The 22,410-nt window shown below is 42.4% G+C and overlaps 1 protein-coding gene across 1 annotated transcript in view; it reads right to left on the bottom strand.

Moving 5' to 3' along the window:
• Positions 1-1,502, bottom strand: part of LOC116391177 (protein arginine N-methyltransferase 8-B) — a 24,061-nt gene extending 22,559 nt beyond the window's left edge. The window contains exon 1 of the mRNA XM_031861525.1: positions 716-1,502. Coding sequence (XP_031717385.1) covers positions 716-781 — 66 coding nt within the window. The 5' untranslated portion in view covers positions 782-1,502. The remainder of the gene's footprint in view (positions 1-715) is intronic.
• Between the last annotated feature and the right edge of the window lie 20,908 nt (positions 1,503-22,410).

Raw genomic sequence — 22,410 nt, 5'->3', positions numbered from 1 at the left:
GGGGGGGGGCTACAAATGGTAGACCTAAACTATTTCCTGCATCCTGGGGATCCCTAGGGCCCTGTCAGGCGACCAGGAAGTCAATAAAGTAGACTCATCACGTCTTCAGCTTGCCTCCCCCCCCCCCCCAAAAAATAGCTGCTCCATACAAGTCGCAGCGTTCTCCGTGTCGACTGGTCTGCGGGGTGCTGCAGTACCTTGGACAGCGCAAGCCATTCTGATCTCAGCAGCAATCTGCCCCGTTCAGCCTCATCATCCTCACAGCGTCTTCCTCATTTAAACGGGTTGTCTTCATGCAAATGCATTATAATATATTTAGATTTCTTTCGACAAAACGAGTGGGCATGGGGGGGGTCTAACGTCCTGCCACTGTCCCATCTTCTAAAATATAAGTGAAATCACACCGCAACATTGGGAGCTACACGGTTAAAAAAGCTTGACCAGTAAAAATATGCTTGATTTTTTTTTTCAAGTGTACTCGATGTTGGAAATACTAATTAGCCTCAAGCCTGCTCTGCACAACATGTTTTATTTCAACATCCTTGCAGAGATGCAGCCTATATGTGATCACTCAGGCTGCTGTCTCTCTATCCGGACGGAATCTGCATTTTGTCCCGGATGCAACTTCCACTAAAGATAAACATACTGCAGGACTCTGACAGAGCCTTCTCATATACCTTTTTTTTATAATAAGTTGTCTCTCTCACACACTTACCTCAATGCTCTCAGACTCCGCCATTTTTCTCCTGAGGAGCATGCAGCGGGAGTGTTTGATTCCCATAGGAGCCAGAAAAAAAGACTGCGCTCAACACCTGATAGAAGTAAAGAGGATGAGGAAATAGTATGCGCCTCAACGATGTTCTCCTTAGTTCTGTATCGTTCAACAACAATTGTCATTCACATCCCAAACTGCAGTGTTCTTTAGAAATTCTAAGACTGGGAAAAGACACGAAACTACGCGAGGTCCCAAAAGCAGTGCCGCCGCTGTTGCCGTCATGTGTAGCGGATTCCATGGTGCAAAAGTTTGAGGTCCACCGGTGTGCATTCCTGGAGAGCACGAGAGAAAAAGGCATCAATTGGCATCAGAGATCAGACTGATGGAAATGCACCGTCCCGTCCCCTTGACCCTGCGAGCGCAGACATGAGTCCCAGAAGATTGCGCCACTAAAAGCAGCAGATTGTCATGAAAACACCGGTTAAGTCGCAGTTTGATTGATTCCTCTACCGCGTTTCTAAAAATAGCGCCACGTCCGCTGCTGCCTCGCAAGAGTGCCACAGAGAGCCTACATGCACGGAAATCTGATGCCTCTTAAAACGTGTCCACGGGTTTCTTATTGTTATCTTGCATGGAACCCCTCTGGAAGCTTTTGCTCTCCATCCTCGCAAAGTGCTGAACGCTGCCTGCCCAGAGAAAGTTGGAGTTTGGTTCACTCCCTGTTGAAGAGCGAGGACGCTCTGTACTCAGGTTACACACACACACACACACACACACACACACACATACACACACACAGATAGTGTGAGGAAGTGACCACTCCTGTCTCATTGACCAGAGGGGCAGTGACAGGGCTGGCTGCTGTTTGCACGCCTGTTATATGCTTCACTTGTTCTGCTCTGTCCGGGGATGCAGCAGAATGTCCCCAACAAACACACATTCACGTGACATCGTTCCCCTCTGATGCCTCTCTTTCCTCTCTCAGCTGTTAGACACCTGTGCCTCTCTAATAAAAATAATTGCAGGTTTTCCCTTGACACGTAACCAGGATGTTCTCTTGAGATATTTTGCCAAAATTTAAAAAAAAATAAAAACATGATTCTGGCTAAACTGCAGTTGTTTTCTTAATGACTGCAGGATGGCATTGCAGTCAGAGCTAGCATATCTTGTCTCTGAAGCCTTCTGCTTTTGCCCCGGAATCTATTTGAGGAGAGGCCATCCCTCGCTGCCACCCACACCACTCACCACTTGTTACATTATTCAGTAGAGAGGGTAGGCAGACAGTCTCCCGGCACCAGTAGGCATCAGGAACCTGCCAAGATCCTATTTTTGGTGCCCACACCTATAGAGCCAAACCTTAGCTTGCTAACATGCTCACAAAGACAATGTTCACATGTCGGTAATTAGCTGGCGCCCTTCCATCTGTCTTGGAGGATGTCCTGGCCGACCTCCGCTGTCAAGTGGCGGACAATGGAGGGTCGTCAGCTGATTACTCTTCGTCCTGCATTGCTTTTTGGTTTAGCATTTTCACAACCTCCACAGCACATACGGCTCACATCCATGCATTCTTTCATTCCTGATGTGGCTGATCTACCCACTCCATTGCTTGCTTAGTTTTATACATTCTTTACTTTAAGTGAATCTCTTGCGTTGACTCCTGTCACAGTTGGGCTTTGCCGTGTGTGTGTGTGTGTCTCCTGATCATGCTCATTCTCTCCACCTGTGCCCAATCACCTGCCCCTGGCTTTTCCCTCTGCCAACCCCACTCATCTCTACTCACCTGCCGGGAATCCGCTCATCACCCCTCACCTACTTATACTCCGCTGCTTGCCCTGTTCCAGTTGCCGGATTATCATTTGTTCCTTTTCCTTCCCCGTGGACTCGTCGCATCTCCAGTGGTGACCCCTCGTGGTGACCCTCTGCGTTCCACGCTTTGTGACTGTGTCTTTTGTGTCCAAGCCCTTTTTATGACTTTGCTTGTATTGGAGTTGGATTGGTTGGAGTGTTTTTTGTTTTGTCTGCTAAATGCCCAGTAAAGCCTTGTTTTTCACCTCACCTTGTTTCCTGTGTCTGAGTCTCCTCCTGAGTCTCTGCTCCACACCTAAACCCACACGGAACCCCGTGAACCGTCACAACTCCCTCCTTATCACATTCCCTGAGCCAGTTTGTGGCACAAGTTTGTCACCATACTCACCTTTATAGTTTAGCATGGTAGCATGCTAACATTTGCTAATTAGCACTAAAAGCTGAAGCTGAGACGGATGGGAATGCAATTAGTTATGCAGGTTTTGGCCATTAACCTGAATAATGGAGACATTTACATATTTACCTGAAAAGTCAGGGGATCCGAGTTATGTCAGTGCATCTTCTGGGCAACATGAACGTCTGGATCACATTTCACAGCAATCTATACAATAGTCAACAACCCGTGAGTTATTAGGATTCGTCATCTGGGGACTATGAATGTTTGTACAAAAGTTTATACCAATCAATCAAGGAAATGTTGAGACATTTCAATGACTAAGTGAAAGTTTTTCCCGACAAAGGATCATTAGAATAGAGTGCTGCAGAAATGAGTCCTGAAACCTGGAAATGAGTCAGCATTTTTAAACTTCCAGTTGCCACTGAATGGGTTTTTTAGTTAGATGCCTGAAATAAGGTCTGCGGTAAGCTTAATACATTTCAACGCTCTGTTTTACGATATAAAATACGTCAGTAAATACCCCACTTGTGACTTTGAAGCTTTTAAGCGTCTTAAAAATGGCAATTGCTAAAAAGCAGTTCAATTAGAACACACAAAACGTCATCATGCCGACTCGTCCGCCTCCACAGCCTCGTTGTGTATACTCACACACATGCAACCGTGGTGTAGATTATTTATATCCCAGCATTAGCTTTTTGCTTCTAGTGATTGCATTGAAGCTTAAAAAAAATCATAAAAGTGTTCATTTTGCAGAACAAAACTCATTGGTATCATAAACCTGTGCTTTCCACAGAGCTTATTTTCAGCAATAATCCAAAATCCAGTGGAATCCCATTGGATTGTTGTCAAGGGGAGCAGTGTGATGCCCCACAGAAAATGTCATCTTGCATCCCTTCTTGACGCCTTGAGTACCTGGATGAAAACTCCATGACAATCCATCCAATAGTTGTGAGGATATTTCACCCTAACCACAAATGTTAACCTCATGGTGGCGTTAGATGAAAAGTCAAGGGGGTCACCAAAGTCAGCAGGATTGGTCTATGGAACCGTGAATGTCTGCACAAAATGTCATGGCAGTTGTTGAGGTATTTTAGTCTGGAACAAAGGGATGGACAGAGGACACAGCCATCCTTAGAGCCATGCTAAAAACACCTGACAAGCCCACAAAGTCGGGGTCTTGCTAGAGCACGAGGATCAATATTTCACTACACAGACAATTGATCATGCAGTCAAGCAGATTACAGATAAATTCTTTGATCTCAGTCTAATTGCTCTGCTATGTGTGGCATATCATTTCTGACAATGGCAGCGGATGACTTGGATTTCCCACTAGGTCGTAGTTCCTCTTCAGTCTAGCAGTGAGAGGATCAGATGCACTGAAATCACATAAATGTACCTAATTTTCCCTCCCTCTGATGTGTATCTTCTGTCTTTTTATCATCACACGGCTGATTGAACGTTTTTTCTGACAATGGTAATAGTCCATTGTCCAGAGTAACACTAATGTCTTCCTCCTCTCTGATGTAGTTAGGGGATGTGTTTTGACTCTGTGTGCGTGTGTGCATGAATAGCTAGACATTATCATGAGAAGATAATGCAGCCTTGCAAAGCTTAATTAGGCAATACTGCCTCTTTCATTGCAACATGAGCTTTCTGAATTGCAGTTACACACTTACAAACACCCAGAGGCAGCAAATGGCTTGGACTTCATTAACTCCAAAGTACAGCGAGAGCTACAGGAACAACTGTCAGATGTTGTTTAATTATGTGCTCGCAGTTTATTATCCAGCTCGGGCAGCTGAACAAAGATTAGCACTGTGGTATTTGCTGCTTCACTTATTCATTCAGTTCAAATTTAATAAATATTCAAACTGTATTTCATTTGCACACCCTCTCTCTCTCCTGTGCAATTGTTTGATTTTGGCTTATAGTTCTTTCCGTGTCTGTTTACCCAGAGTTCACTGTGGGTTTGTCTTCAGCAGCTGAGTGAAGGAAGAGTACGAACTGTTTCATATAAGTTTGTCTTCAGTTCACAGAGAGCAAATATTGACTTTCCATAGACAATTAAAACAAGAAGCTGATGTTCTGTAAAAGCTATGATTTGATTTATGTACTTACAATGCATGAGCACAACTCAACGAAATGACTAGCAAGCAAAATGTAGCTTGTTGTAGGAGGTTCACCAGAGACACTGAGGGCTTTGCTTTGTCGTGCTGTTTGTCCAGCTATGCCGTCATGTCGATTTCTGATCATTTGTAAGTCCCCTATCAAAGCTTAAAAATCCTTTTTGTAATATATTGTCCCTTAATGATGCCATTCAAATGTGCCTTATTAAGTAATTAAATAGGTAAGGAACATGGTGTTATGTTTAGGAAAAATGTATAAACTCGTCAGAGTTATTGCATTTACCAGTTTCCACTTGTGAATAGTGTTAATGTCAACGTCCAAGTCATAATTATGAAAGGCACTAACGTAGGTTAATTAAGTCAAAACAGTTTTTGAAGTGGAGCATTATAAGACCTCAATCTGATTTGAGCTCAAACAGTTGACTTGGACCAATTTCCTCTACTTGGAAGTGATTTGAAACTGTGGAGAAACCCCACGTACGGACAAATACACATTATGACTGAAGGAGATCACCAAACAAAGCTCCTTTTAAGGACAATTTTCTTTGGTTTAAAAGGTTTTTTTCCTTCATATCTATGCAAATGTTGGATTTCTTTTGCTATTCATATGCATTGATTGGAGAAGTTTGACTTTAATGTTATATTGCTGCCAGTTGATCTGCCAACCTTCAGATGCAGCCGAATCTATTATACAAACATGAAATGATGGAGCAACAGAGCAGGAGAAGCTGCACCTTTTTATTAGTCACCTGTAGAGTTGACTGTGACTGCTGCTCATTTATGACTGTTCGTAGCCTACAGTGTTATTTGTGTGTCTACCAGGCTGTCACAATAATTCCTCAGCAGTTGCATTGAGTGGGTCTTAACATCTCCACCTACAGCAGTTCATTCATCATTCACCTGAAGATATCTGCAGTATATTTTCACTGTAACGTACAGACACCTTACCCGCCCCAGAAAAACATCTCTCTTTTGAAGGTGCAGGATATTTATTCTAAGTATTTCCCCGTGTCATCTACAGACATGCGAGCTCTGTGGAAACAATCTCTTTGTATTTTCCAACCATTTTCAGCTGCTCAGTCATTATCATACTGTATGGCAGGGCCTCATATGTCATCCAATTATGTTTACCATCTTCTGGCTTTCATCCAACCTTATGAGGCTCATTTTATTGTGTTTTGGGATTTAGATGCAAATATCTTCCACTGTACCTTTACCATACTACTGTATAACATCCGCCATAGGAAGGTTCCCATGTGAAGCACTTAAATAGCCTTCATAAGCTTAAAAAACAAAAGTTAGAAATTCGGCACCACTCTCACATCTGTGTGGTAAATATGAAGCAACAGTTGAGAGAGGCTTAGCTTAGCATAAAGACTGGAAACAGGGGGAAACAGTTAGCCTGATTCTGGACAAAGGTAACAGAATCTACCACCTCAAAATCTCAAAAATTAACACATTTCATTTTCTTCAGACACGTGACAGTCTTGATGTCCCTGTAAAACTGCCAGGTAACAAGTGAAGTTATTGCTCCTGGCCAAGAAACAGTCCAGCACATTACCTCCACGTAGATACGCAACTTGTTGTTTTCACAATTCAGTTTTTGTACGGATTAAACTAAATGCAGGGATACTGGCAGAAGGACAAAACTGCTTATTAGGTACCTTGTGGTGGTTTTCAGCAAAAACTCACACACAGAGACACATGCATAACAGTCACACTGTGCCTCTTTGTATCCAATCAAAGTCAGTGGGCTCACAGTGTGTCAGGTACCCAGGTGGATCATTGGCCTTAGTGAGGCAGGTAAGTCCGGGGCCTCATTACTGCTACACATCTGGGTTGTTTTTCCACCATGAGGTCCAAAAACTTAATAGACTCGGTTGCAGATAGCTTTCTTTCCACAATTCATCAATCTCTTCCCCACAATTTGCAAGAGCAGCCTCATTTATTCCCCCTCGCCGCCCCTCAAACACACTGATAAGACACGAAGCAACACTAAGCCTGATAGATCCCTATTAGAATTTGCTTCCCTCTAAGACCCGGAGCAGCGATCATCTGTTTGCTGTTTACTTTTGGCAGTGTTAGAACAAAAACTGAATAATTCCACGCCAGCGTTAAGCCGACAAGATGCAACATGCTCTCACACACGACAGTCTAATGCTGTTGCTGTTTTGTTGGCTGCGTTGTTTGGCTCTTGTTTGTTCCGTGGTGATTAGACCTCAATGTTGTGAATTGAGGCTGAGGATGTGGCCGTCATTCACGCTTACTGCAACACAGTGCGCATGATGAGATGAGTGACAGATCAAAGGCCGACTGGGAAGCTCGTTGAGCTCTTTCTGTCTGTTGTGGTTGAGCATTGTCTGATTGTGTGAGCTTGTTTTTTGGCTGGTTTGTCAGATACCCTGCAGTCACGGATTGGTGACAGTGATTGGCTTCTGATGATAAACTGTGTTTACACTGGCATTTAAATGAGTCATGGTGATGTGTGAGCTTTGCAGTGGCTGATGTGCAATGCCTTGTCCGATAAGAATGGTCTCTGCTGCTGCAGCGAGTCAGAATACTGGAAACAGGAATTAATGATGCTGTATATACTGTAGTTCCTCCTTATAATATTATCATTATGCATGCCAGGAACCATAAAAGAGAGAGATAACCACATCAATCATTCCATACAGAATTCATTGATCACTGCATGAAGCATTATAAGTACTAGCTCCATGCCGGTTTATTTTTAAATATCCGCTACAGAACACATTGCAAATTGCACACATCATAGGTTCACATACTTTTTCTCATGTTGGAAGTGTTGTTTCAAAGACAAAGCCCTGTGTTTCCAACTCATTATCAGCGGCTCCACGCAGCGCTCTGTGTGTTCTGTCCCTGCATTGGAAAAGGATCAAATGGAGCCGGCTGAATTAATTGACTGTCGCGTGTGTTTTTTTTGACTTTGATGAGGCAAGGTGGTAGTTTGAGTAGACTCTCATGGGAGCAACAGGAAACTCGGGCACGGAGAGAGTCCATGCTCTCGCACCACTGCACATGCTCACACAAATACTCCTCATTCTCCACACGTGCACACACAAACAGCTTTCGTCATTCCAGCATCTTCCTGATATGCTTTGTTGTTGGCTGTTTGACAGGACGGATACGTGGCAAATCGACAGGTTCTCTGTTTCATGTTGCTCTGAAAGATATAACCCAAAAACCTGCTGCTGTCAAATCCACCTGACTGATGCTATAATATAATTATAGTATCTGATAACAATACTAGTTTTCTGTAATACAGTAGTGTCTCTTTTGATGCTTTAACTTAGTTGTTGATCTAAAAGTAAAGATAATGGCAGGAGGTACATTAGATGGATGGAAACATGCACACACAATCATATGGTATTTTTTTTAATCTAAAACCAATTTTCTGAAATTTTGGTGCTGCTGCTCCTGCAGCTCACCCATCTGACTGCAATTTGTCTTTATTGCAAATAAAGTAATTGCATTACTTCACTAATTACTCACAAGTAATCCGTCAAATGACATGTGAGGTGACTGTCATTACTCACAACAGCTCCGTCAAGGCTGCCTCTAAACAACTCCAAAGCCTCCATATGACGTATTTCTTCACCAAGCTAGCTGAACGTTAGCATCGGTGACGCAGAGCCATCAAACTTCTGTCACCCTCGACCCAAATCCTGCAGACTAGGGCTGTATTCAAAATTACATACTACTGACGAAGGCAGAATGCAGTACACAGTACATTGTGCATACTGGGTTCATCAGTCGTATGCCGTATGAAACCGTTGAATTGGTTTATTTTGCAGTCTGCAAATTATTGAGCTTTTCATTTTTCATACTGCATGGTTTATCTCCCCACCTCTTGAACTATTTATTCTAACAGCTCACGATGCAACTGTTGTGTTTGTGATAACTAACTGTGTCTGTATTTGAAATAGATATATCAGACATTGCAGATATGAGATTTAGCCTGTGCACTCCCAACACAGAGGATGTTCAAGAACTTAATACTTTTTCAAATACAACCAACTGCAAGATAGAAGACAGATTCTCCCAGAAATAGATGCTCCAGAGGCACTCCAAGCAAAACTGCAGCAGTCTTTGTTTCTGTCTTTCACAAAACCACACTGCCAGAAATTGAGGTCATGCTGAGCCATGAGGTGAGTGATGTTACTCAAATACTGTGATGTGACCTCTGACTGCGAGGCTATTGATATGTCTAGACGGTGTACTCAAAGGTAAATTAAATTGTTTTATGCCTTTTTCTAAGAATCTGTGCTTGTGAGAGAAGTGGATAAAATCCACAAAGCAGAGTTCTAAAGTGTATTTCAAAATGTTATTGCAGCTTTCAAGCATTCAGCACTTGCTCTGTTTTTCTCCCTTCCACAAGTTCCTGTGTGACACTATCTGGGGAGAGGATCCATTTTTAATGACCCAGCAGCAACTGCATGGAAATGGGCCAGTGTAGAACCCAGCAACAGGCCCACTGGCTCATTGTCATGCTGCACTGCTCTTTTAGGGAGACGGCAAACTTGTATTAGTGAAAAACAGACATCCATTCCCCAACGGGACATCCATGGCAAGGGTGCTAGCTTGACTTTTGAATCTAATAGCTATTGTTTCTTAACTAGACTTTGCCATGCAGATAACAATTTGATTATTTCCAACTTGTTGATTGTATGAGATAGGTGATGCCAAAGACTGACTGGTCATCAATCTTCATGTCTGAAACACTTTAGACATAGAAAGCTTCAATCCGATTTATCTACCCAGGTAGAATAACTGCCTCTCCACACTGACCTGTTATTCATTTTGAGCCTTGACAATGAAGCTCTTACCGCTCACTCGTTTTCAACAAGAGCTGACCGTGTGAGTACGTGCGACTCGGTCACAGCTGTTTGTTTTGTGTGATCTATCATCACTGATCTCCATCTCATTACGAAGAGACTGGAGCCCAGATTGTGCCTTGTAAGCTCACCTACTCGAGCAAAAGCGCAGGGAGGCTTAGATCTCACTGCCCGGCAGCACGTTTGTGGAATACAGTATGAATCATCAAAATACAACCCTGAAAACATCTAGACTCCGAACAGATGTTAGTGTGACAGCCTGCATTACAGTTAAAAAAACGGAAGGTTTAGCTATCTGATCCAATCTGATCAGAACTATATACATAGCTTACCTTGTGCCAGTTGGGATGATTAATAAAGCACTTTGAATTATGCTGTAATACAGTAAACCATAATGGGAAAATAATGTTTGACAATGATCTCGGCCAGATCTCTCACATCAAATTTGTCAAAGTCTTACCATGCATACAATGTGTATAAACACGAGTACTTAATGAGTATTTGGGCACCGAGCTCAATGAATAATGGAGTAACTTGATCAGTGTTTGCCACCAGGACAGAGTGCCTCTTAAAAAAACATTTTGGAAACATTGACATGTTGGGTTTTTAGGTTGGATTTGGTACCATCTAGTGTGTGTGTGTGTGTGTGTGTGTGTGTGTGTGTGTGTGTGTGTGTGTTTGTGTGTTTATGTATATATGTGTGCAACTGTGCATAAATCACTGCAAAAGCCGGGTCATGAAAGCCATATTTCATATGTTCATCAGAGCTTGATGGTGCTGCAGGCCCTCACCATGTTTGTTATGACTCCTTATGGAATCCTTTAGCATTAGGCTGCAGTGATTTAAACCTCAGTGGTGTGTCCTCAGGCCTGACACATTCCCTTTTAAGATTCAATGCAGAAACCTAAACATTTAGAAAGTAACAGAAGTTATTACAACCATCTATCAGTCAGTGGCCTCATTGTACACTTAGCTAGTATCTGTATTTAAATAACAACTGTCCATAAACTAACACGTAAATTAATCACATTTATGAACTACGAGCAAGACAAAAGTTTATTGTCTTCTTGGGCTCAAACTCCCGCTGATCCTGCACCATGTTTGTTCTTGTTGCCTTAACGAGACTATCTGAAATCACACACTGGGGCTGCATTGCATTCGATTGTAGGTTTGCCTTTTTGTTTTAACATTGGTTGCCTCAGCTGGCATAAAATAGCCAAGTAAATCACCTTTCATTTAGGATGTGATTATCGCCATTATCAGTATGGCGTAAAACCTCAAACAATGCATACGAACATCCATCAGGCTCTAACAGCCAATTGGCCCTGCTTGGTATGCAGGAGCGAGGAGGGCTATAAAACGGCTCATTGCAGGTGACATCATCCTGAGGGCATTCTGCCAACATAAAGACTGAAAACTCATTCATTCTGGAGCACCGATTCATATTCATTACCGTCTCACATCTGCGGAACATGACAGATTGATTGAGACGGCGGCCCGAAAATGCAGACACAAACCGTTTCTCCGTTAGCCAACTTTCCCTCAGCAATAACCACATTCCTCTGTGACTTGATTCATTATCGCTGGTGTCTCTGGAGCACGGAGCCAACTGGAGAGGGTCTGGGTTTACTTTATTAAACCTTACTCATGTTGCTATTCTATTTTGCACTGGTGTCAGTATTACTTCTTATACAGTTAATACATAATTAATTTCTGATGTCACATTTTTACTGGATTGTGTTTTTTTATTCCTCTGTTGTGATCTTTGCTCAATCTCTGGCACAATGATTTTGTCCGGATTTATACATTTCTATCTGCTTTTTTTATTGCTGAAGTGTAGCACTTTATTGTTGGAGCTGTGACTAACTTGAATTACTTGATATAGTCACATACACTCAGTGGCCACTTTATTAGGTACACCTGTACAGTCTAATACAATCTAATCCATCTGTTGTGCTGTAGTTTTATGTTTTTTAGACCTAAATGGGAAGAAAAATAGAAACACTTCTCAATATAATGAAGTCCAGTTCACCACTTCCTTTTACTATGACCTCAGTTTAATATGAAATTTAATTTACGCCTTTCTGACGATGTCACCAAAAAACGGAACATTATAATCTTCGTAAGGGTAATTTATGGCAGGGCTGTTGTCCTGATTGTAATAGGTTGTACAGGTGTACCTATAAAGTAGCCACTGAGTGAATAATAGTTTGTTGTGTTATTTTAATCATAATTTGCAAAATGATTATAGCTGTCAAATAAATGTAGTGAAGCGAAAGGTAAAATATTTCCCACTAAAATATAATTATATAAGTTCAAAGTAGCTTATGCAGCGGTAAGTATACAACTTAAATATTGAACTTCTTTTATGGGAGGCCTGCATGCTCTCCTGAGATTTAACACCAAAAGGAATTATTCACACCCTTTACTTAAGCAAAAGTACTAAAACCACATTGAAAATGTTACTGAAGCCGAAGCCTGGCCCCCTTTGGCCGCCAGCGCCCAGAGCCACTTCGATGACACAGAAGTGGTTAAAAATTGGCAAAGTATCCCTTTAAGTACAGCACTTACTAAGTAAATGTACCATGGAAATATTAAGTCTCACAGCTTTTAGTATAGTGAAATTATAATACTTGAGACAGTGTGATTAGTTTCAGTCCACCACTGTCCAAAGAAGAAGTTGATTTATTTTCAGACTGTACATCTGAGCGATGGCGAATGAGAGCTCTATCACCTTCTCTACTTCATTTCCTGAGGAAAAACTATTACACTAACCAAACAAATGTAAATTAATCCAACATTCCACAATCTGGCTGAAACACTCCAAAACTTTGAATCCATGTTTTGACAGTAAAGATTATAAATCTTATCCCGTTAGCGACGGCCGCACTGACGTGTGTTTTGATGGCTCTCTGTTTGCATGTGGAGGACGTGAAGATGGTAGCAGTGTATCTGGGCCCAGCTGTGGCTCAGCAAGATAAGAGCTACATCTTCCTGACTTTGATGACGAGAGATGACAGGGGATGATGGACAGCAAACCTTATTATGGATTCGACATTCAGATCGTGGGCCTCAGAGGGCATTGATGAAGGCCGTCTGCGGGCCTGACTGTCTGCTGGAGCCCTGCGATTGTATGACAAGTCTCGGGGCTTTGCTTCTGTCATTTTTGTCGAGATTCCATTGATTCAGATTGCAGTAATAACAGCCCAGATATAAAGTCAGCGGATTTTCTATAGCAGCGTTTTCAACTACATCCATGTGTTTCTTTTTGTTCTTCCTGGTGCACAGCAGACTCTCAGACATATAAATGGTTTACATGAGAGCTGATCATCCATCTTGATGCGTCAAGATGCCACTCGTTGCCTCTTGAATGTGATCTTGATGTTGTGAGCCTCAATGATAAAGGCCACAATCAAGATAAGCGATCTTATAAAAGACTAGTGCACTCTGTGAATCAATGGCGGTAGCTCCAAGGACACCTGACCTCAACCCGGCTAACAATAAGTTGATATTTCTTCCTCTGGAGACAATTGAGTCTGTCACGGTGAGATAGGTTTAAATGATAATGACGTTGACTAGATTCAGTCTCCCTGACTACCTCACAAACTGCCGATAATTTGTAAGGGGGTTCAATCCCCGGCTCCTCCAGTTCCCAATTACTGTATTTTTGCTTTGAGTATGGAAAACAAGAGCAATAACTGCTCGTCACTCAAGGTGTCACCAAAAAAACAAAACTGAACTCTGCCCCCTCTTAATCGAGTAGTCTACTAATCTGTCGTTTTGGTCTTAGTCGACTAATATGTAATTTCTGACAAACCAATGAGCATATCTCTGGTAAACATGTGATTTAAAGTGGTGCATTTGTGTGATTCTTTGTGGAGAAACTAAGTTTTACAGATCTCTTCATTAAGTCAACTAATTGAGAAATAGTTTATTTAGTCAGAGACCGCCCTGATAAACTGCCTGTTTTTGTTTCCTCTCCAAAAACACAAGAGCAAGAGTGTAAGGAATGGATTTCTAAAAATTGTTACAGATGGCTGCTGACTATTTATTTCAAAATGGGGGGATATATATCAAATGGCATGGCACTGTATTCAATTTAATATGAGTCGTTCTTTGAACACATGTGATTTCTGTGATGGCAATCTGATTCACTCACAAAGTCCTGTTCTCCGCCTAACACATTGTTGGAGGATTCACTCTCTCTGTGTTGTTTTTGAAAACCAGTAAGCCAGAGACAGAATTGCTGCTTTTGTCAACCACTGAAATTAAGAATCCACTTTTTTATCTTTTGACGTACCTAAAACCTCTTCAACCTCAGACATTCATTGTTCTCCAAATGCAACCTGCCACCAAAAGCACACTCTAATATGTATACTGTCATAGAGGCATTCAAAGCAAAACTGTGGAATGGCTCCTTCTTGTGTGCGTCACTGTATCTGTTTTGTTTAAAGAGCAGTCATTACATTACATTACATTACAGTCATTTAGCAGACACTTTTATCCAAAGCGACTACAATAAGTGTATTCAACATCGGTTTTCGAGAGAACGACTAGTCACCAGAAGTAATAAGTGCATGTCCTTTCCTCAAACAAGCATCTAAGAGCATAAACCAGAGCCAACGTACAGTGCAGAAACAAACGAATGCAATAAGTGCCACAAACTAATATGAAAACAATAAGTGCAATAAGCTAGTATGAATACAATAGATGCTAAGTAAGTGCTAAGCGGAAGGCTAAGGGTAGGCCTTCTTGAAGAGGTGAGTTTTCAGCCTGCGCCGAAAGATGGGCAGCGACTCCACTGTCCTGACGTCAGTGGGGAGTTCATTCCACCACTGTGGGTCGATCGGCCGTAGGGACCTCTGAGCGACGGGGCAACCAGTCGCCCCGAGGTAGCAGAGCGAAGTGGTCGGGCGGGGGTGTAGGGCTTGACCATGGCCTGGAGATAGGAAGGAGCTGTTCCTTTCACTGCCCTGTAGGCTAGCACCACAGTCTTAAACTGGATGCGAGCTCTTACAGGGAGCCAGTGTAGAGAAAAGAGAAGGGAAGTTGTGTGGGAGAACTTGGGGCGATTGAACACCAGGCGAGCTGCAGCTTTCTGGACAAGCTTCAGAGGTCTGATGGCCGACGCCGGGGCTCCGGCAAGTAGTGAGTTGCAGTAGTCCAGGCGGGAGATGACAAGAGCCTGGATTAACACCTGCGCCGTCTCATCAGTGAGGAAGGGGCAAATCCTCCTGATGTTGTAGAGCAGGAATCTGCAGGAGCGTGTAACCGATGCCATGTTTGCTGAGAACGACAGTTGGTCGTCCAGGGTCACACCCAGGTTTCTCGCAGTCCGAGTTGGCGTCACCAACCACAGTCATAATTTGCGGCTCCTTTATTTAAAAGGCAAGGGAAAGTTCTCCTCTGAGAAAGTTTTTTATGTGACAGCAGTGCAGTGCAGGTATCAAATCACATTCTTGCCTGTTTTTTTAACTCGGTGATGAGAAGGTGGAACCATGACAGGGACTGATCGGCCTGTTCCTCCCATTAGTCCCTCAGTACACCCAGGGGCAGACTGATATGTGATTTCCTTTTTAAAGCTTTAAAGCAATGCATTAACACACTCAGAGTTCTCCAAATGTGTGTCAGGAAGAAGCATGTGGTTGTCTGGATTATTGTCAGGGAGACGAGATTGAACCAAAAACAGACACATTTGGATACACGCACAATCATGGGTCTTGCTTGGATTGGACATGAGCATGCAAACATATTAAACCCCACTTTGTGTATTTACCCTCCCGTTAAGGATAGCGGATAGGTCAGTAAAGTCTAGACTAAATAATCAGGCTTGAATTAGCCTCAAAGCCTACCTTGCTGGTTTTCAACACACACACCCACATACACACACACACACACACACACAGATTCTTGCGAGTTAATTAGAATTGGTGTTGACGGGGAAGCGAAGAGCTCCGAGGGCTCTTTCTCCATCGGTGGCTGCTAACCAATCTCACCAATCTTCTCTAATCAGGTTTAACTCTGACTGTGAGGGGAAAAAGAGGCGATGCAGGGTGAGCTTGATTTCTCAGACTGAGTGCTTCCACTTCCCCCAGCTACCTGCGCTTGGTTTGTAACGTGATTAAAGCTCAGGGAGAAGCTTTGAAGCTGCATCCAAATTCACTCCGCGGTTGGAGGAAATAGATCCTAACTCACACCGGGTGTGGAGTGGACCTTCGTGTTTGGGAAAATGGGTATTGAATATTTCACAAATTGATAACATTGTTTGAGCTCATCGCCCTGTAAAGCTAATAGTATCCACTCCTCAAGATGTATAGGATCCATTAGTGAGAGTCAAGAGTTTAGTTTTAAAACCAGACACAGCAGAGAACATGTATCAGTGTTTTGTCACTGGAATCATTCTTTGTCATCTCATCTCATATGCTGCAATACACACTTAAAAGTGTAATTTCACCTCCATGTCTGAGACTTAGTCCACCCACTGCATCATTTTGTAAAATGCAAAAAAAAGTGGTCAAGAGGCTGAGAGATTGAACCACGTACTATTCAGTAGGGTGAAAGCTTTGACATCAACAAATATGACAGCTGCAGTAGCTTGAATAATCGTGATATGGGCACTGAATTTTGATGGATTTCGGAGACTGGCCAACGCGGCTGTACATAGCAACTCAAATTCAGACCCTAGCTCCTTTGCTTCTGTAAGCGGCCATCTGCTCTCCTTCCGGCTGTAGTCTCCTAGCGGTGGGGAGCGGGGAACCAGCTCTGCTCATTTGCTGTAACCAGTGTAACGTTAGCATGAAAACATGGTGGAATTAGCAAGCGAACCTTTGCTAGCTAACTAGCCAGCTGCTACATGAGAAAAAACACTTAATGCTTCATCTACTCTTGTCCCAGCGTAGGAAAGCACATCGATATCACTAGATAATTAGTCTTCAACACCAATTCACCAGATTTCAAGTCAACAGAGAGTCCACTGTACAGGCTTGAGCTGTGCAGTGATTGTAATCAAACACAGTGGAAAACAATAGATGCTGTGGGGGGGCAGAATTGCCCTTGCAAGATCAGGGCTGATTCAAAACAGTGGATGGCATTTTGAGTCATTATCAACCATGAAATACCAAATGTAAATTTGGTAAAATGTCAATATTAACCCTAGCATTGATTTGATTCAGCAAAGTACAGTCATATTCTTTAGTTTACAGCTTAAAAAACACATTAAGCCTGCAGTTACTCTTTCAATTAACACACATGCCTAGCACATAAACTACATTGTGCTTTTAGTAACTTTTAGTATAATATACATATTTGCCTTCTTGCCAAGAATTACACTAGACACTGCTCTCATATCTGTCTGTTAATATGAACAGGGTTTCTGCAGAGTTCACGGTAGTATATATATATATGTATATATATATATATATATATACATAGTATAGCAAACACGCAAGAGAGTGGTATCATCTTCTCACCCAACTCTCCGCAATAATATGCGTCTCCCAAGATGAGGAACTTTTCCTTTAAATGCCCAAAAAGCCTTCCAGTTGAGCCTATAAATAACTTTATTTTCGTTACATCTGCTCATTACTATATATTAGCTCTGCAGCATTTTGGCCACTGCAGCATCTGCCAGGTGCCACCGGGTAAGAAGGAGGCAGGTGGCTGGCAGAGGCCCGGTGGTGGTGAACGTAATGTCCATTGTGTCATCTCCATGTTGATGCATGGTTTCACAGGACGCGCGGACGCCGTCTGCCCGGGAGGAACAGTTCGGGCACTGCAGATGCTCTCTCATCTCCTCTTCTGGTGAGGACTGCCTCACGCACACACACCATCACAAACACACACTCACAGATTTCCCATTGCTTTCATGGGTGCTGTTCCGATTACTCTTGCTAAGTTGAACAAATCCATCAGAAGTAAGTGATGGAACGACGGCGGCTCATTTGCTGGGACAGTAATGTCTCTTTTCCAGAGTGGCACCATCATCACAAGTTAATTTCACGGTAAAGTCAACAGGAAAGTCAGTGATGCAGTCAATTTATTTGGAAAAACATTTAAGAGGACACCCTCGACGTCACTGTCTGAATACAAGATGAACAAATGAACACGTTTAACTGCTAGATTGTCAAATAAAAAATAGTTAACGTTCACAATATTTTCGTAGAGCAAACACAACACAACTTAAATTGTGTTTTCGCAATGACTGAGCATTTGTCACATTGCTGACAATGATGATCAGCTCTTATCTTACGAGGGAGTGCTTTTTAATGTTTGCCATCAAGAGGAGGAGGAGAGCAAGAAGGAATCCAATTTCCATCTTTTGCACAAAGCTATTTCTAGGAGTTCTCAATCCTTTACTCCTCGAATTAATCTGAATTTCATAGCGTTGCAAAAATAGAAATTGTGAATATGTGTGTGTGTGTCATTGTACCTCAGATCAGTTTAAACAAGTCTCATTGCCCTGAGCGGCTACATGCTCTCATTGTAACATATCGCATTTATTTGTTTCTGATCTGCTGTCATGAGGTATTTTCTGGCCCTGTTGTCAAAGCCACCAGTGGTTTATGCAATAACACAGAAAGTCTTTCTGACATTGACCAAAGACAGAAGTTAAAATGCTAGAGTGTGCTGGAGTTTTGCTACACCAGGAACCTTTGGTATTTGTGGTATGTGCTTGTGTTTGTGCATGCACATCCGTTTCTGTTTATTAGAGACACTGAAATGGCAGTTTAATGAGTCAGGCATCACTCAGAGATTAGCGTCATTAACCTCTGCCGCTGCTGTCGCTTCTCCAGGCTTCTGTTATTTCATTCATGGTATTTTGCATTGGAAAGAAGGCATGGTTTTCACATGAGATCTGCCTCCATATTTTTCATCTTTTTGTTATTATCATCACACTCAATTAGATACATTAGTTCAATTTTGGCACGAGTCAGCAATAGGAAAAAAAACGACTTACTTTTGTGAAATTATACATTCTTGTGCCACACAGTAGCTGGGGAGAGGTGGCTGGGGTGTTGCAGGACTTTGACACTGGTAGACTGGGATCTTCGTACGGAAAACAAAATAAATCCACAGTGAACATTTTGGAGGAATGTTCCGCATTCACATTTTGCGGTTTTGTAAATACATATGTAAAAACAATTACTCATCACTGAATGTTCATTAAAAACAAAAGGATATAGGATACATTTGGGCACATTATTAATATATCAACATATTGATATGATACCATATGGAGTGAGAAGCATGAGCTCTTTTCAGCAATGTTGGCACATCCTTGGGTTTCAAAAACTAATCTGGTGCATGCAATGTTAATATAGGCATAAAGGTTAGAATGATGAAAATAGGATTTAAGTTGTAATAAACCAGAATTACCCTTTAATACTTTACCTGCTTTCCAGGATCTCATTTGATTTTACATTTTTTTCCTGAGGATAGGATGGATTTTATGTTATCTTTCCTTACTCATGCATCTGCCTAAGGCTTTTCTCCTCCACTGCGTCATTCATTCTCCCCTCGTGATATATGCTCTTAACACAGTATCTGCCGCCATGGCTTTGCCGGCTGATTTAAGACCCCCGGCCTGACCAGTAGGTGATGTCCACGGTGTCTAGCAGCCCATAAACACTGACCACTAATTCATTTTCACACTGTCCCCCAAGGTCCATGGCCATACAGTAAGAATCATGACAGATACACAGCCAGGGGCCCGGTCCCAGGGCATCGGCCCCACAGCCTCAGCCGCTCAGCCCTGATAGCATAGAGAGCTGCACCCGGGCTGCCAGCTGATAAATGAGCTGACAAGCCTTCTCCCCGTTACTCATTTTCCCTCCTGAGGGAGGCACGGAAAAGAGAGAAAAAATAGAAGGGAGGAAGAGAGGAAGACCGAAAGACAAAAAATAAATTGACTTTGCAGCAGGGCTATTTTTAGTAAGCCTGTAATGTGCTCCATTAGTTTGAGAGGGGACAAGAGGGAGGAGAGGGCTGAAGGGGGGTTTAAGGCAGGGGGACAGGTGGGAGAGAGGGATCGAGTGGAAGATAAAGGGATAGAAAAGGTGAGGGGCAGCATGAAAGAAGGGAAGAATGAGCTTGATGCAGAAAGGTTAGAGATAAGATAGATTATGGAATAATGAAGCGAGAGGGCGATAAAGCTAACAGAAGGTAAAGACAGATAACCGTGCACATGACAAGAGAATACATCGTGTTTGCTTACAATCATTTCCTGAACTAATTGTATCTCTGCTGCTCCACAATGACTCAATTCGGACATCCACAGTGTTATTCTTCATCTCTAGTTAATGCTGAATTCAAATTTCGTCTGACATTGTGCTGCTGTTGATGAATGTCTAGAGTTTAGTAAATAGATCTGACAAAAAAAAGTTTTTAGGTCTGTTATCTTAGGTATCTACAGGTAATTACAGAAGACATCCTCGACAATGTCTCATTAAGTATTTTGTGCCTTTTATCTGTTTGCATTCCAATATTGTGTGTGATTTGGCTGCAAAATGCATTGTTCACAAAAGGAAAACGGGTCTATTTAACCAGCAGGCAGACTGTGAGGTTGGTGTATGTTTCTCTTCAGCACTAAATCTGTGTTTGGTGACTAAATATAGCTGATTCACTTCGCTGACACATAGAGGAACGTCTTTGAATGGCAGATGGCCAGAGGTCTGGGATCAGAAACCATTCAGCTTTAGCTTGGACAGGAGAGGAGTGTATATGTAGATAACAGGGGACAGACATTGTTGGGACAAAAGGTTGGGCCATGCAGGCTTGTTGTTCACATCCACAACAATCTTCCTGATATTCTGCTGTCGGTGCTGTTAGACAATAATGAGCAACGAGGCCCCGGTCGGCCACTTTGGTTCTGTGTGGCCTATGTGGACTTAGATTTCCTGGCAACCCAGCGCTGCAGACACATTAGTAATAAATAACACAACATGCTCTTCATCCTGCAGCTCCAGTGGGTCTTAAAACTGGAGTCTTCCTTGTCTAGGACTACTGACATGGGTGAAACAATCCTTTAAAAGGGCTTCTTATTGAAATAGGGAGAGGTCGGGAGAAATCTACGCTGGTATCGAGTGCACTTTAATGCTTCCTCAACATCCATCATACTAGCTTTTACAATACAGCTCAGACAAAGTCTTGTTTCCGAATCATGGTGCGAGGTGAGATCTTCAATCTGTTGGCTCCCTGCCCTCCCCGGCCACGCTTCATCGCCATGATTCATCTCACAATTATTCCATTTGGTCGGTCACAGAATGAGAGTTTCGAGCAACATATTTAGTGCCGGTTTTACCACCCTGGCTGCAAATCTGCAGCTTTACTTTCATCACACGAGTGTTTGAATGACTTTCTATCGTTTGTATTGTTCGACCACAGCAGTGTGTTAAGCTGTAAACAGAAAGGCAGTGGGCTGGGGGACGTGAGAAATGGGGAAAAAGCCGTTTATATTGGATGTTGAGCAGACAAAGATGTGGTCTGCTGCCCACAATCACAATTCAGTAACCTGTCAAAGTGCCACAAGTTGGATCTACACAAACAATAAGCATCCTCATTCCTGAACGGACCTGAATGTAACACAGACACACTTCTCCGTCTCTATCGTCTCTGCAGGATGCATCAGGGTTGACTTAACAGCATAAGGCAGATAAATTGGAAAATGCTCAAGTACTAGTATGTATAAGCCTTGTAAGAAACATAGGGACGCATGCAAATTCATATTCCATATTTAAAGCTGCACTAATTTATGATTTTACGTTAACAATGGGTCATGTGAAAGGGCTCGCTCTCGAAAGAAGTTGCTTTGAGTGACGAACGTCTCACTCGGTGGTGCTCTGCAGAGCTTTCTAGCTTCTCCCAGCCCAGTGTTGTGGTTTTACGGCCTGCTGTTTTTAGGACAGTTTAATTTAATTTAATTTATTACTTGTGAGATTCTCGGCCGATTGCTGACTTGTACCCACAGTCCACGTCCACTGGGTGATATATGGGGGAGATGCCTGTTAGTGAAATCATCAAAAGCATGCTTCTTGTTAACCTGCCAGATCTATAATATTCTATAAACTATATAGCTGCGATGGTATTAAAAAATACAAAACCATAAGAGTCGTTCATGGGGTGTTTCGCACATCACGAAACAAATTTCCTGTTAGAAATTGATAAATTACCGACTGGTGTCTATTAAATGAATATTAGTGTGATTTTGATTTCTGTTAACATTAGTCGTCATAGAAACCTCCACATCTGAGTTGAAATCCTTAACACCAAGTTTCCACTAATCTTGTTTATCAGCAATAACTTTCTTCATTTGTGGATATTACAGCATGTGTGTCACATTATAATGGCTGTTGACATGTTGTTAATCCCTCTTTTTTGTAACCATGGATTCTCCTTTATTTTGCCCACAATGAGCCCACATCTCGAATGAGGTTTGTATAAAGACGGAGGTGTAAAGTAGTTTTAAAAAAAGGAAAGAAAGGATGGAAAATTCCTGTAACTATGTCTCGATAG

This window comes from Anarrhichthys ocellatus, unplaced genomic scaffold (assembly GCF_004355925.1).
Source record: "Anarrhichthys ocellatus isolate YVR2014 unplaced genomic scaffold, GSC_Weel_1.0 scaffold2, whole genome shotgun sequence".
Classification (NCBI taxonomy): Eukaryota; Metazoa; Chordata; class Actinopteri; order Perciformes; family Anarhichadidae; genus Anarrhichthys; species Anarrhichthys ocellatus.
The sequence above is the reverse complement of the archived record's forward strand: the minus strand, read 5'-3'. Positions and strand labels throughout refer to the sequence as shown.